Source organism: Leuresthes tenuis, unplaced genomic scaffold (assembly GCF_036924035.1).
Source record: "Leuresthes tenuis unplaced genomic scaffold, fLeuTen1.0.hap1 SCAF_12, whole genome shotgun sequence".
NCBI lineage: Eukaryota > Metazoa > Chordata > Actinopteri > Atheriniformes > Atherinopsidae > Leuresthes > Leuresthes tenuis.
In genome coordinates, this window is record NW_027325366.1 from 16,200,831 (window position 1) to 16,216,781 (window position 15,951).

The following is a 15,951-nucleotide window of genomic DNA, read 5'->3' on the forward strand; positions in this document are numbered from 1 at the left end:
TGAGAATTGGCGGATTACCTGTATCGTCTGGCAGGCATGGCTGCCATTATTAGTGAGAATGGCAGAGACGGCCTGCAGGATTTTGCCCGTGTCTCCCCAGGCCACCACAAGACTGAAGAGGCAGGCACAGGACAGGGCTGTGATCGTTTGTCCCGTTGGGTCATTGGGCCCTGTGCTCCGGACCGTGGTCTCCAACAACAACTGGAAAAGAGATTCTGACAAAGAAAGAAAAAGCGGTGGCTGAAAGGTTGGATAATTGTGAAAGAGAAAAATGATACGACAGTGTATATAATTATAGGCTCAATGAATGAAGAAACAAACAGCAGTTTAATTCAGACCAAAAACCAAACTTCTACTAAATATTGCTGGGCAAAGTATCTGAGCTGCAACACTTTTTCTTTGATGGGGTCCCTCTGAATGAACAGTTTAAGCTTCAAAGCCACCATCCGTTGAATCTCTTGAGTGGAGGCATATTCAACTTTACCTAGCACATCGGGAGGCTCAGTCTGGAAACCTTCAGGTTGTTGTCCCTGCAACATGTCCAACAGAGCCTGAAGGCTCCGCCGGCACAGTGCGGAGTGAGAGAACCGGGTCTCTTTTATCAGCTCAAAAACCCCACACAGGCCAATGCCGATGATCTGCAGACACACAGAGAGAATCGCATTTGTACAAGCAAGTGAACACCAACCCGCCACACCGCAACCCGAGCCCAGTTCATTTTGTTGCGATGCTGCTTCAACATCCACAGGAACGCACTGATATTTGTGAAAATATTGCGTGGATGAATGGCTCTCCTGATAACCTATATTCAGGTAAGGTCCCACAGTACGTTTAGAAATTACAGCTGAATTGAACGTCCTTGATTCTTTTTTTTCTTTTTTCTTTTTTTTAAAAAGACCATCTCAATTGGCTTTATGAAGAAGGAAGGCAAGCGGAGGAGTTTGGCCTAGAAAAGAATGCCATTCTCAGTCTCTGTCAGTATGACTCATTACTGAATCGAGTAATGCTTCTGTGCAACTTCCTATCCAAGTGAATAAGTTTCTTCGTAAACGTAAAAGCTTAGAATCATTATAAAAGCTACATTTAAAAAAAAAAAAAAAAGCGCAATCCAACGGGCAATCTGTCTAAGACAGATATGACAACGTCTTCCTGAAGAGTAGAATTTTACAAAAACTGGAATAGGTTATAGGTGTTCTTGTAAGATCTTTACAAGTGACAAAAAGATATTTCATCAGTGCTTACATCTGCTCTCTCAGTGTTACCCATTTGAAACACAGACACACACACACACACACACACAAAAGAACAAAGACTGTCAACATATGGCCCACCAGCAACAGTTGTTTAAATGGATTTAAAACTAAATCCACCCCAAAAAAATATTGTATCATCAAAAGCTTATTGCATTCGCCTCAAAGAGGATAACAGTGCTCTATGGCACCATAATGCGCGCTTACAGATGGAATCTAGCCTTTTGTGGAACGCTCACCTGTTAACCAGGGTTAAAAAAAGCACACGTGACCTGTATTGTGTAGCTCAGAGCTGATGATACAGAGTTACCTTTTCACACACGTAGCACACAATAGGATACATGACACATGTTTTTTGTTTTTTTTTTCTCTCCGAACCACTGATTCCATTTAAGGGTGGAGATAGCAGAAGGTAGAAAGCAAGGCCTCCCAATCCAATCAAGGAAAATACTTAATCTGGTTTACAAAAGGAGCGGCGCCTCTGTGAAAACACGCGTGTGCCGGGGGTCGCACGGTCACTTTTTTTGGTTTCGTGTTATCAAGAAAACATCGACAGGCACGCTTAATGATCTAACTGATAATGTTTGGATACGTTCACTTGAAAGTGCATTTTTAATTAGGAATTTCTGTTGCGCAAACTGTGTAATTCAGGCTCTGAAAACTTGTATTTTCAGTTGTGTTGCCAGGTGTAGAATACATTTTGTAATAGTGACAGCTTGGGCAATGACAAGCAATGAGTTAAGCACAACAATCGGCAGGCACACGGAGTAGAAAAGGGAGCTAAAGGAACCTTAAAATCTCCCAGGGTTATAAATTTGGTGAAGTAATTCCAGTTAGACGGAGCAGTGAAATCGAACAGACCCCGTAAGAAAACAGCTTGGCTCTCGCCATCACGCGATGCGCTGTTGCCACCAAATGAGCGGCCAACGCAACTCTTTGCTCATACCTTTGGCAGCTTCACGGCTGGCTCGCGGTACTCTTCCTCCTCCTCGCTGTCTGAGTCGCCGCTCTGCACCGAGCTCCTGGAGGCCAGTGCCAGGGAGGCCTCTCTCTGCTGCCAGTCCAGCACACAGTGCCGCACGTTGCAGTAGACATTGAAAGCGGATGGGTTGCTGTGCAGCTTGATGTCCGGCACACAGAGGGCTCCATCTAGACTCTCGGCCTGTGGAAAAACAGGTAATATGGAAGAGGAGAGTGAAAACCTGCACAGGGCAGTTTTCATATATATACACATATACACACACACACATGTATTTAACTAAAAAAAAAAAAAACAGATAAAAAACAAAAAAAACATTTTTTAAATCATATTTTTCATGTCACAATGGACACAAAAACAACAGAATAACTTTGATTCAGGTCTCTCCACTGCTCATGGCTCACAAGGTTACTTATTTTCCGTTATGTTCACCCACGGATGATTCCCTTAATCAAACCACACGCCTGCCATCTGCCATAAACTGAATCACTTTTTAATCTGAAACTCATGAGAGGAACCAAATAAAGGGGAAGATGTTCTTTACTTTTGACTTGGAATTAAATGATATACACACACAATAAGCTGGGAGGCTAAACCCTCTGTTTGACACAGTCTTTATACAATTTCTTTCTATCATCATCTCTCATCTAGCCTGGATGGACAGAAACACACCGTCTGTTGTATGTGTTTTGCAATCAACTGATTTTAAGACCAGCCTAGCACATCTTTCCCTGTTTCAAACATTCAAAGAGACAATGCGTCCGATTACAGACGGATAGATATAGATATTCAGCTCAGTGCAGACTGAACCAGCCCATTACGACCTGCCCCATCCACTCCTTCCAAGCACGCGAGACCAACTGTGGTGGTCACTAATAACACAGAGTGGTTTGCCTGGTCTGAGCTGCTGTAGAAACACAGCAGTGTAACATGGCCTCCCCTGCGAAACCGTGAGCGTACTCCTCATATTCGCTGATATATTGCATTTTCCTGCCGATAAGCCTCCCTGTGTGCGACACGCGTCAAATTCAAAGAAAAACCTACAGAGTACAGTCAACAACTGTCAAAACTGAAAGAAAAACAGCATCTTTACCTCTGGCAAGAGGGATAGGTGCTTCTTTTGTGGTTTTGGCGTTCTTAGCAGGGTTAATAAATAAAAAGCTATGGGCAGATTTGCATGAACATTTTTCAAAAGACTGATTCAGAGAAGATTATTTCAGTGCTGGTAGCGATGGAATAAAGATCGCATCAGTGCTGACAAACTCTGCAGCTATACAAGCAAACCACTCATCAGATAAGTAAAAGTGAAAGTAAGTGAAAACACGAATGGAGGTGGAGCGGTGGGGGGGGTCTGAGTCATGAATCATGACCTCAGTAGAAGTCACTCACTCTTTTTCAAACCCATTTCGAGCATCGTTAGGCGGCCCAGCTCGGCTCAGGAGACAAGAATCCCATATTACAGATGACGTCGAGCTGCTGCTGCCAACTTACAGCAGCTCACCAATCACCAGAAAACTAGTCATGGTAAAAATTCTTCTGCTTATTCTTTTGTTATACGATTATGTACAAAACCAAACACTGACATCAGGTGAAACCCTGACAAACGAGGCTCTCTACTGGCTTTTCATAAAAGCGTTCTGGAGAAGTGTTGAATTAACTCGATGGTCATTGTGAGGGGTGTCATTTGTGGCCTTGCTGAATTGAGGCGTTTGTAATGCAAACCCTGAATTATATATTCGGCTGACGAGCAGAGAGTTAGAATTTACAACAAAATCATTACACCAAAGCTTAAGCACCTCAATCCAAATAATTACAAATGATCTGACAAACTACAATCCAGTAAGAAACTTGATAAACTAACTAATTGATCAGCTTTCTCATCCCACCAAGCGAGGTATTTCAACTACAGCTCTGAGGCAACCTCCAGAGGATCGCAACGATCGATCGAGCCTCCCTTGCAGTGTTGCGCTTTTGGCATCCCAATAACAGAGGGTGATGTCATCTATTTGGGGAGAGAGGTCATTCATTATCAGCTAAAACCAGTGGGGAGGATAGCGGCTCCTCAGAAATAAAGGCATCAGAGAGGCATCAGTAAAACGTGACACTTTCAAGCTGTGACGCACACAAGAAAATGCAGATCCAGGTATCCCAAGCCCTCTGCTGCTTTAGGGTTTTCTTCCATTTCTGTTCCGAATAATCAACTAATGACCCAAACACGCTGCAGGTGTGATGTGTTCTTTTGTGTTTCCATCTGCTCTTCCCTGATGATTTAATGGCCACATAATGGCTTTCAAAAAAAGGCTAGCGCAGAGTCCCTGACAGCACTTAAAGACAAGCTACAACACCCACTGGATAAATAACAGAAGCTAGATTAAAAGCACCGTCTTCAAAACGAAACGAGAGGCTTTAATAAAGGGACTGTGCACTTGGACCGCCGTGCCAAATGAGTTTAAGGTGCATTTTTTTCTGGAAAACACTAAAATGGGAGCCGGTATTACCTTGTGTCGTTTGGACAGGACACAGCTGTCTTTCCTCCGAGACATGAAAACAAAAAAAAGCCAAACCCAGTTTTGTCATTGTGTCCTCTTCCAGTCAGACGCCCGTTATCACCCAGCCTTTTAGCCCGAGTACGTGCCTTTCAAGCCGAGTCATAGTCGAGACACAAACCCCGGCATGTGTCTCTCTGCAGAACTTTCTACATTACCGCTGTAAAAGGAAATTGTCTACTCACTCACTCCCTCTTCTAACCATCTGAATACGAGAACTTTCTGCCAACTCAATGATGAGAGATCCCACTACACAGGCCATATTTCTTAATAAAGAATAAGAAACTGTTTAAAATGTTAAGCAATAGCTAAGAGTGCCTTTCAATTAGGATGTCAGGGGACAAGTTAAAAGTCATTAAGTGTGCAGATCATTCTTCCCAAATAGCATTTAGTGTTGTTAAGTATCTTTGTGTGTGCAACAAATGATGCCATTTCAGAGAAACAGATGCTGAGCTGCGACTTGAGAGTAACACCTACATCAACACATGAATGGCACAAACAGCAAATAGGTTTGATGAAATTTAATGAGGACATTTTCCTATTCATTTAGTAAGTTATGTAGTTATAAAGCACCCACGGTTCGCCACGTTCCCTCGCTGCGTTCCATTGTGTCGGACAATTTTATTTTAACAGGCGGCGTCCTGTACATTACAGTTAGTACATCGTCCTCTCGTGTCAGTCTGAGACGAATTATGTCTGCGAACAGCCCCGCTGCATTCGCAGTTAGAGCCAATATTCAGCTAAAATGCAGGAGCTAAAAGTGACATTTATTCGGCTCAACAACTAATGACACAGGGGTTTGGGTGGTGTATTCGAGGGCTAACTTTTTACAAAGTCTCAGCTTTAATTCTGCCGCATATCACGAAAGCAAATGGTTATAGTTGCCCTTTTCCAAGCAATATTTTCCTGGGGACACTGAGCTCTCTGTAAAATGCGTCCTGCTAGTACCATATAGGCACATTTGATCAGATTTTGTATAATCCTATAATATTTTTTTTTTTTTTTTAAAGTTTGAGATATGCAAGAATGTTCTTTCTCCTAATTCAATTCCTAAGCAAATAAGTGCATGTTTTTATTCAAAGCATACAATATAGGCCCTTTTGAGACTAATGTGACATATAGACGGGGGGGTTTCCACAATACAAAGCAGCTAGGACCATGGTTTCATGGTGTGCTGCCCACGGCTTCAATGACTTATTCAGTGAAGAACTTAGTATCTGCCAATCCACTTAAGTATGTCAAGCTCAACACTGATGTTGTATGATAAGAATTATAGATGTATTCTCTCCCCCCCCCCCATTCTTAATTATGCACCAGTACCTTGATATAATTACAGTTTTTTTTCCCAAAGAAATCAGATCGCGCATCCGTCTATAAACAAGACGTTACATCACCCTCTTCATTAGGATGATGAGTGTTTACGCCATCTTTTGTTCTTATCCTACTTTCATGTTTAAACACGGTGGCAGGCAAAGAGGACAGAAGTAGAGCTTTCAAACCTCACTCCTGTCTAATGACGGCAGACTCGGCGCCTTGACAGAGCAAGAGTGAGCACAACGCATACAAATACAACATGACTGCTAGTGTAACGGCAACCCACGTTTTTATGCCCAACAGCCAGCCAGCCGGCCTTGCCAGCGCCCCACTTCTCTGTCTTATTACAATGTTATAAGACATCAACTCACTGAAGAACTTAAATAACAAGCCCACTCTTTCTTGCCTAAATCTCTCTAGCATACACCTCCAATGTGATGGAAAAACAAAAAAAAAAACATCTGACTAATAAAGTTAAATCTAAAGAGACTACACTGTTATTTTCTAGAAAAATCCCACAGTGGACATTAATCTGTATAATTTATAAGTACAATGTGTTCATTTTCATAATTTAGGAATCAACAATCGAGCACGTGTACCCAATGAAAAGTACACATATGAGGCAATTCTCTGATGCCGGCCTGGTTCTCTCTTTGGATGAAGGAGATGGAGGCAGGCAACCGTTGCCGTGGAGATGTGGATCACATTAGGTCGCTCGGCAACAGGCCATCATGCACAAGTCAGAGCCACTCCCCGTGTGTTTCACATTCAGCCTCTCCACCTCTCCAGCTTCATGTGTGGATGGGCTTACTGGCAACTGACCAACGGCAGCGGATGAAAATAATGGCTCTGCCAAACACCCTCAAGACTGCAGAGAATCCGACCTCATCTTTAATCTTACCCTCAATCTGGTCACCTCATTCAGCAGAGTCGACGCAGCTGTAAGAATTTATCTACGCGTACATGAGGCTTTGACAGTTGCAAACTAAAACTGTCAGTCAAGTTTTCATTGGTTTATTGGTTGTATGGGGAAAAAAAATGTACATTATGTACATACCCACTTACATTTTTCAAATGCTCTAAATAGCTCTTTGAATTTTAGCCTCAATTATGTCCCACTAATAAATAAACCAAGACTGCAGACAGACACTTACATATTGTGTATTTCTGAAGAGATATATACAATCAGGAAAGCTGGATAAATATCATAAAAGGTATTGATCCTCTGCAAACACACGTACAAAGCGAAATGGAAATAAAAACAGAGCAACCATAGCATTATAGCAAGTGTACTGCAGAATAGCAGGAAACAGTAACAACAAAGCATCCCTTACCTTTGTTCTTGATTTGACTTTTGACTTGACTTTCTGTCGTCTTTTCAGTTTCTTCTTACTTAAAGCCTTCTTTCCCCTGGAAGCACACAGTTATCAGTCAGCTTTGTAAAACAGATGCTTCGGCATGACATTAAACAGACACTTTAGCACGAAACGATCCATAGTAAGGGCTTAAATCCACAGAGGAACTAAAGCTGGATATCATCCCGAGTGTTCCCTTTAATATAAAATGACTAAAGCATGCTTTCTGCTACGGCTCACTATACTTAGAGAAATTGCATGACTACGAAGACATGTTGTCGTCTTCTCATAGCTCATATTATCAAATATCTAGTTCAGCGGGCGAATGGAAGTGAAGGCACCTTTTTAAAACCAACATATTCTTCTTCACGGTAGTCATTTTGACACTGTCTTTCATGGCAGTGTCACTTCCCCTTTTTTTTTTTTTTACTCCTATTCAAACAAGACAGTTTACACTCCAAGGCAGCAAACTATAAGTGCAAAACAACACATTAGAAGCAGATTTCTATTGTTACACATAATAAGGGACAGATTTCTCAATCTGTCAGTGGATTATTACAGACAATTATTTGCCATTTGGAGATGCAAAGTTGATTGTTATTAGTAATGTGTAAAAAGAACTGAAAGACATATGTATTACAGCCACCACGTCAGTGTCGATCCTGTCAATCTATGTCTTTTGAGATCCCGTAAAACTCAAACACACTTTGACCCAGACCACCCCAACACTTCATCTATTGGGCCCTTTTTTTCCTAGATTCTCAAAAGTTTCTTCAGCCCCTTGTCTTACTGAAGGGGGTTTCTGCTCAGGTCTAAGGTACGGCATAGATTAGGCTTCGTGGAATTGTGAAAAACAGTGCCTCTTTTTGCTGGTGTGTCGGGGGCCACAGAACTGATTACAGTAGCCAGGTCAGATAGGGTGGTGTTGAATGGTTAAAAAAAAAAAAAAAAAGACCTCTTTTTCTTTATCTCACTGAAAACATTAGGGGGTTATGGAAAGCTGATAGGAGAAATTTACAAGGACTTTGGAAAATAATTCAACCACGCTTATACTAAGTTCTGATGCGGGTCCACATCACTGAAACTACATAAGTTCCATAAATATTCTACAAAAAGTGTTTAGATACTTACTTTAATGTAATCTTATTGCACTGCGACACAGAGATTATGCAATATATATCAAATAAGTATAATTATTACTTTATCATCCACTGAATTAATGCAATTGAGCACAACTTTGAAAGTTATAGCCGCAAGAAATTGTGAATTATCCACTGAGTAGTGAAATGGGAAAAAAAAAGAGGCTTCAGCCACTATAAAATCAAAATTTGCTCATTTTAAACATCTATACAGTATTGTGGGTGTTTTTAACTCGTGTCTCAGAATATGATCGCTGTGAAACAATCAAAAATCAATTATTTACCGCTCTAATTCGCTTTGTTTTCATGATTGCCTGCTCCCTCTCCTCATCCATTCACAAACAGGCTTCACAACTGCAGCTGACACTGTGCCCTGCATCTCGCCAGCTGACTGAGGCCCCTGAATATTGTGATTGCAAACAGTAACTACTTGGGCAGCATGACCCAAAGTTAACCGATTTTACTATCTATAAAGGAGATCAAATGTGAGATGACTGAAACAGAAATAAGATGTTGAGAATACTCAAAAATGTACTAATAATACAATCAACCACTTCCTGTGCTGCAAGTATTGGCTAATCTCAAAAGACCGGCCTCCTTGACCAAGTCATTTTGGGGGATAAAATATGTCCCAAGGAAGTCTGTATAACTCTGTTCCTGCTGTGGAAAGGGATGTGATCGAGGGAAGAACCCTCCAAAAGTCCCTCATACCAGGAAAAGGCTGATGCGGTCAAAATACAGTTTTAGCTGATGCGCTTCTGTACATGGGGTGATATAAAACTCAAATAAACGCACTTTTTGAGGTGCTCAATTTTCTTTTGTTAGAATCAAACTGCTGCATTTTAGAATGTGGAAAACAAAAACATGACACTGGCTTTATTTGTCAGCTATCAGCCACCCTGCTCTCCAAGTCATTGGCCGCTAAAAGGAACTATATATGCTGGGCATTACTTCAATATTTTGAGGTAATGCCCAAGTCAATGCACAGGGATGCCTGCGTCTGATTTCACTTGGAAATACAGTAAGTCAACCAGAGGGTGAAAAGAAAACGAAACTTACCACAAGGGGTTTAGAAACAGTTCCCCAAATGTATTTTTGAGCACAGACAATCTAACATTTGACTTTAGCTATATGACAGCAATATGGGTTATAATGCAGGTGTTATTTGGTCTGTTTTCTTCACATAAATCCTCACAACTATTTCATCTTAAATGAGAATGGTTGTGACAGCAGAATGGTGTCACTTCGGCTGTGCATCGTTACTTTTAAATGGCAACTGTACACGACGGAAAGGTTGGAGAACATCAACAGAGTTTTTGAGGGTGGATGCAACAATAATGCCACACAGAGTACAACCAAACTGACTGGAATGACGTAACTGTATCACCCGCTTATGCTAGAAAAGCAAATGAGTTCATCCACCTCACAGCACATCCTCACCCAAACATGCCTCCCATTTCATGCAAACGGGACATTACAAACACTTTCTGGGAGACAGTGTATCCCACATGTTTAACGTGTGGCCGAATAGCGAGCCACAGTCAGCCGTTTTTGTTTTTGAGAGCTGACTCGTGTTAAGATAACCTGGGACAGGGCTGATACTCAACGTTAGTTAACGTTAGCTGGCTAACAGTGACGCCGTTGGGCCTAAAAATCACACAGAGAGCGATATTAAACAGCTAAGTTGAGTAAAATGTGCCGCAACACCAAGCTGTGAAGGTTTAAAACAGCCTTTAATGAATAAACGCGTAATACAAGAGGTGCGTTTGTTTACGTTGAGCTCGGTGGCACCCACGACTTCCAACGAACTGACAACTGCTGTAATGACAGTTAGCCAGCTAGCTCGTCCGCACAGATTTGATTTCTCGCAGTTGTGCCGCTTGGGGGGGAAATGCCTTTATCTCAGTTCCCCTTGTGTTATTGTTTAGCTAAAAATACAGTGTCCAGAGTCCCCTGACTGAAATCACTCGCACAAGGGTGAACCATCGTAACGTTAGCTGGGACTGCTCCCACAAGCTAAGGAAGTCAGTGCCAAAATGACTACAGAGTGAGCAAATCTCTTAAGCTAAATAGTAAGTCCAAAGCACTTTTGTTTGCAAGTAACACAATGACAATTATGACACGTCAGATTTATCACTAAGCCGTATATATATCAATTAAATTGCATGCAAGTTAGCTCGCTGCTGTTAGCGTACCGCTACGTAAGGGTTAACGTTAGCTGGCGGTCGTTAGCCCAGTTAGCCCTTCAAATGACAACAGCAGCCTATGGTTTATATATTTCTTTACATTAACCACTCACCTTCCTTGATTTATCCCTTGCTCTTTATCATTGATGGCGGTAGTATAAATCCGTCTGTATCTTTCCGCCAGAGCTCGCCCTGAGAGTAAAAGCTGGTACCGAGTCCGACAATCCGACTGGGCTCCGGGTGTCGGGCAAGAACCCATCCCCGAACCAATGGTAGATAAATCGGCTCCTGCTCCAGAAATGACCCTGACACCCAGCCCCATCGACGGCGATAAGGAAGGCAGAATCCCTCCACCGGCGGCCGCTGCCGCAGCAGCACACATCATCGTTTTGCAGAACAATGCATATATCACACACAAGATATTGCAGCCAGATAATATCTGGGCATCAGATGCAACCCACTTGTCACCAAATCCGCCTCATGTCACATCATTAGTCCACTCCAAGTTGCAGAAATACCACAAATAGCATCCACGGTGCTCAGTTAATATACACGTAAATTGTAGCCAATCTGAGGGGTGCAGCTATGGTCTTCCGATCCGACCCGATCCGATCACAGCGTCAACACGATGTTTACCTCCCGCTAATACACGTTTTCAAGACAGAACAAAAAATCACGTAGAATGGCAGACACGACACCCGTCATGACAAAAAATGTTGCGTTTCGGTTTCATTATTTCCTTGATTATTTCTTGACCCCGAAGAGGCAGCACCCTCAGTAGAGCTGCCATCTTAGCTCCATCATCCCTCCCCTCCCAGACGGAGTCTTGCGTCGCTAGCATGCCGGGATATTTTCATACAACTAAACTGAGCGATGTTGCCATTGATTTATTCAATCAATTCCCAATCTGTAAGAAACGTTTTGAAGTTTAGTTACAAATGCAAAGGAAGATTGACATATGTGGAGATGGAAGACAGCATCATAGACTGAAAATAGATTCGCATGTGCTATTTTGCAGAATGTGCAGAGTTGAAATCTGGGCATTTAATTCGGAGAGGAAGTATTGTAAGGGCCCCTCCCAGCATGGACAGTGTAGAAGTCCAAGGAGTCAGGGGGCCCTTGGTTGTATACCAGAAATATATCAAGAACATCAACCACAATGAGACTCATATCAACCAAAAATACAAGCAAAATGGGATAGTGTAACTCAAAACTGAGTCCCAAAACCAGCAACAATGAGATGTAAAATGATTTAATGTGATGTTGATGCAAAATGACCCGAAAGTGACCTAAAATTAGGGGAAACAGCTGTACATAACACGGCAGATAACACAAAACAATCAAGAGCAGCGGGCAACTTATATATCTGTGCCCTGGGACCTGCTGTTGCCTCTAAGTATGACAATAAGTTAGCACAGAGTCATACTTTTCTAAGAGCTCTGATGCATACAAAAAAGCATGAATTTTGAAGGAAAAAAACTATCATGTTCAAAGAGGTTTGATTTGACACCATTTAAGCTAACAGGATTGTTGAGTGCTAATATTGTACTTCCTCCTCTGGTGACAGCTGTGTGGCCTTTGATCTCAGACGTTCCCTCATAACTAAGCCTCAGATTGCACAAGGACCCTTGCATTTGATGATTATCTTTACTGCTGCTTTTTGTGGCTCTCACCACTGAACCTATGATATTATATCAGCGGCAATGTGTTTAATTCTGCCAGAAAATCTCTTTGCATTGCAATTCTGAATTGCCCCGTTAATGCAAAATGCAGATTATGTTGACAGTTACGCATTTTCACCATCTGACAGGGTGACACAAGGGTGCAAGATGAGCAGATGTAGTGCGGATGGGGGGGTGGGGGAGTTGGGTAATATCAGTTGAAAATGTAAGCAAAGGCCAAAACACACAAGGGGTTGTCTAGCCACGAAAGAAAACCGGTTGCAGGCACAACAGAATACGTATTTCAGAACGTAATCATTATAAAAAGATGGCATAAATGCACATATGCGGATGTGCCTGTGCATTTATTGGGGACAAAGAGGGAAATACAATAATGTATAAAGATTATTGTGGTGCTTTATTGGCTGCGAGGCATTGCAATGGCCCAATGGCAGGACAGGGATAGCTCTACAGTCTCTTCGTAGCAACCCAGGAAGCATTCAGAGATTATCATTCTCAGCATCAGTGCCAGTTTGAATCAGTGATGTTAAAACAGGGGGATTGTGCCTTTAGCATTCATGCAAACTATTATAAGTGTAAACCGGCTTGGTATGTGTATGTTCTCATAGGGGTCTTTAGTTAAAATGTTATAAAAAAAAAATTCAAAATAGAGAATGATTTTGGATTGTATTGTGCAATCTGAAGATGCAGCCTTATCCAGAGGCTGCTTGTTTGGCTCCTGGTTGTCTCTCATCTCTTGCAGCAAATGGACAGAAGGGGGGAGGGTTTCTAGGCCAAGATGATCACACAGTTCAGGCAACAAACATGAGCAGAACTGGCAGGGATGAAATCCTGTCGATATACATACATCTACGAGTCTGGTCGGGTGAACAAAGTTTGATTAGGATCTTAGATATGCAGCCGTTTTGTCTCAGTTCAGGAAATTCAGTTTTATAAAAAACATTAAAAAAAGAGATCAGGCGATTAGTTTCAACCATGGACCGTTTTCTTATATTTTGTTGTTCCTTATTAGTATGGTGGACACACATTATCATGCGTCTTGTAAAGACTGTTTGGAAAGTAAATTTATGTTTTTGATTTACTGAAAATATCAGTTTTAAAAATCTGTTGGACTGCAGTGTGTCTACATGCATAGGTCTATTGGCATGCTGTTTTAGAGCTGCTTTCCAGATGAGAAACCTGGTTATTTATATCCTTGTATACATGGTCACTTAGGTCATGCTAGTCTCTGTAACATTTACTTGCAGTCAGTTTGTAGAAAAACCTGAAAAAGGTGTTTAATGTTTTTTTTAATCACATTTGCACATCAATATTTCTCAAAAGCAGTACAAGAAATCATCAAGGTGTCTAAATGCAGAATACGATGAAAAGCAGAATACATCTGCAACACAAACCAGGATCCTCCAAAAATCCAACCACATCCAAAATACTGGAGTCTTACTGTGCTATAAATAGCAGTAAATCATTTGTGATGCATTCAGCTACAAGACTTCAGATGTAATTAAATGGCCTTCCATGCTTGCCAGTGTCTTACCTCATTTATGATAAATGAAACAATCAAGGTATCGTTTCTGAAAGAAATCAATTCTATAAAAAAAAAAAAAAGAAGAAGAAATTTATTGTAGAGGGGATTCAACTTTTACTGTAGTTGGAGCAGTGCTATATGTGACATGATTAAGAGAGTCATGACCCCGCAAGAAACTCCAGAATGTCCTCAACAACATGACTGTATTACACCATTTATTGGCGCTCTCGTTGGGCAATCAGCTTTCTCCACAGGCCACAAATCAATGGAATAGCCTGCTTGGCGATGCAAGGTGCTGCAGCTCCATCAGCACTTTCAAAACCGACTTAAAAAGTCATCGCTTTGATATTCTCTTTGAAGGTCTTCATGGCAGCCTTTCATTTGACACACATCTGGATTTGTGTGCGGTTTTGTAATGAGCATTCGTTGGGATCTTTTCTGTGAAACACTCTTTTGTTACTCTGGACTAAATGTTATTGTTAAGTTTCTTAGTTCTGACTTCCCATGAGAAATTCCACCAAATTGTGACATTAATGTTTGAGCTGCACATTTTCTATTTGAATCGAAGAATTGATTTAAAAAAAAGGTTTAAAAAATTAATAAATGACACTAAGTTGTGTATCTTCTCAACTAAAGAAAAGGCTTTTAGCCTTTTAGGGGATAAAATGTTCGACTGGGTGGCTGGATTTGGTCCACAGGCTGCTGTTCACCTAACATTGCTCCTTTGTGCAGTATTGATCTTTACACTCACCACTATCTCTTTCAGTCCCCACAGTAGAAGAGGCTTGACTTATTTCTTGTCTTCTGACTATCAGAGAGTAGAGTCTTGTACTTTGAATTTGTAATCCCTTGAAAAACTAGGTTTTTTATGCATTTAAATGGAGTTCTGCAAACAGGATTATAATTTCAGGGGTTACAGCTCTACCACCATCTAGTGTCAATTAATGACCTGAATTTGAACATTGATAGAGACAATCAGTCAGTTTATTGTCAAAGCAAAAACAGCTGTTCTTAGCTTACAAAAAAACCCATAAAGAAACCATAACGATAGATAGATCAGTTGGAGATAGATAATTGTTTTCTTTTAAACTTGACTTCCAGGCACAAAACAAAATGTCTTTTAAATAAAGGTTTCCCTTTTCCTGCTGACGCTCACCTTAGCCTGTCATTCCAGGGCACTCTGCATTCCTTTCATACTGTCACAGACTAGGAGGGGTTCGCTTATCAGTACTGTTCTGTCACACCCCTGTTTGCTATGCACCTTTCATACCTCAGATCACCCTGAACATGCCACTCCCAGTAATAAGTCACTCACAACCTGCCTTTAAACATGAAATCAGAACGTCACAGAACTTTTATGTGTACTCCTGGTGATTTAAACCTCTAAATGTATTTACCTCATGAACGTGTAACAATACGTTATATAAAACGCCGTTTGGTAGAACTGTTTCCTGTCAATGTCAGTGGTTATGGCTTTGATAGGACCTGCTGATCCACTCTTTGAGGCCAGATTGTACAGGTGTGAGTTGAGATATTATGCTATTTGTTGGACCTCGGCGGGCAATGAATAATCCTATAACATGAGACTGGAAACAAAATATAATTGAGCTTCAACTACTTTTATCAGCATAGAGAACATGCGTAAAGTGCAAAGTCTGCTGTCATAATAATGTGTAAAAACATCAACGGGATACTGACACATACATCAAGTTGGATGACACCTTTGAGGGGGATCACTTATAAAAGTTAGACATGTTTTCACGCCCATGTTGCAGGTCTACTTCCTCAACACCCAAGCTGAATTGCAGGTCCATCAACTCTCTACCCAGTTCCATTTATTTCTTTAGGCAACAAGCAGAAACTATCTATTATTGTTGAATTGTTGGTGATGGAGACAGAAACATTCTGAGTGACGACGACAGAGCTTTACTTTGATTACCCCGTGAAGCCACTCCTTTGGGTGGTTTCTCTTGAG

General features: G+C 41.4%; 1 protein-coding gene across 12 annotated transcripts in view; it reads right to left on the reverse strand.

The window, feature by feature from the left end:
• Positions 1–11,579, reverse strand: part of mycbp2 (MYC binding protein 2) — a 57,890-nt gene extending 46,311 nt beyond the window's left edge. For all 12 annotated transcript variants that reach the window (XM_072396642.1, XM_072396639.1, XM_072396645.1 and 9 more), the window contains exons 1-5: positions 10,883–11,579; positions 7,424–7,499; positions 2,197–2,412; positions 485–638; positions 19–215 (exon numbers count right to left, since the gene is read on the reverse strand). In XM_072396642.1, the coding sequence (XP_072252743.1) occupies positions 19–215; positions 485–638; positions 2,197–2,412; positions 7,424–7,499; positions 10,883–11,154 (915 nt within the window). In that variant the 5' untranslated portion in view covers positions 11,155–11,579. The remainder of the gene's footprint in view (positions 1–18; positions 216–484; positions 639–2,196; positions 2,413–7,423; positions 7,500–10,882) is intronic.
• Positions 11,580–15,951: the final 4,372 nt, after the last annotated feature.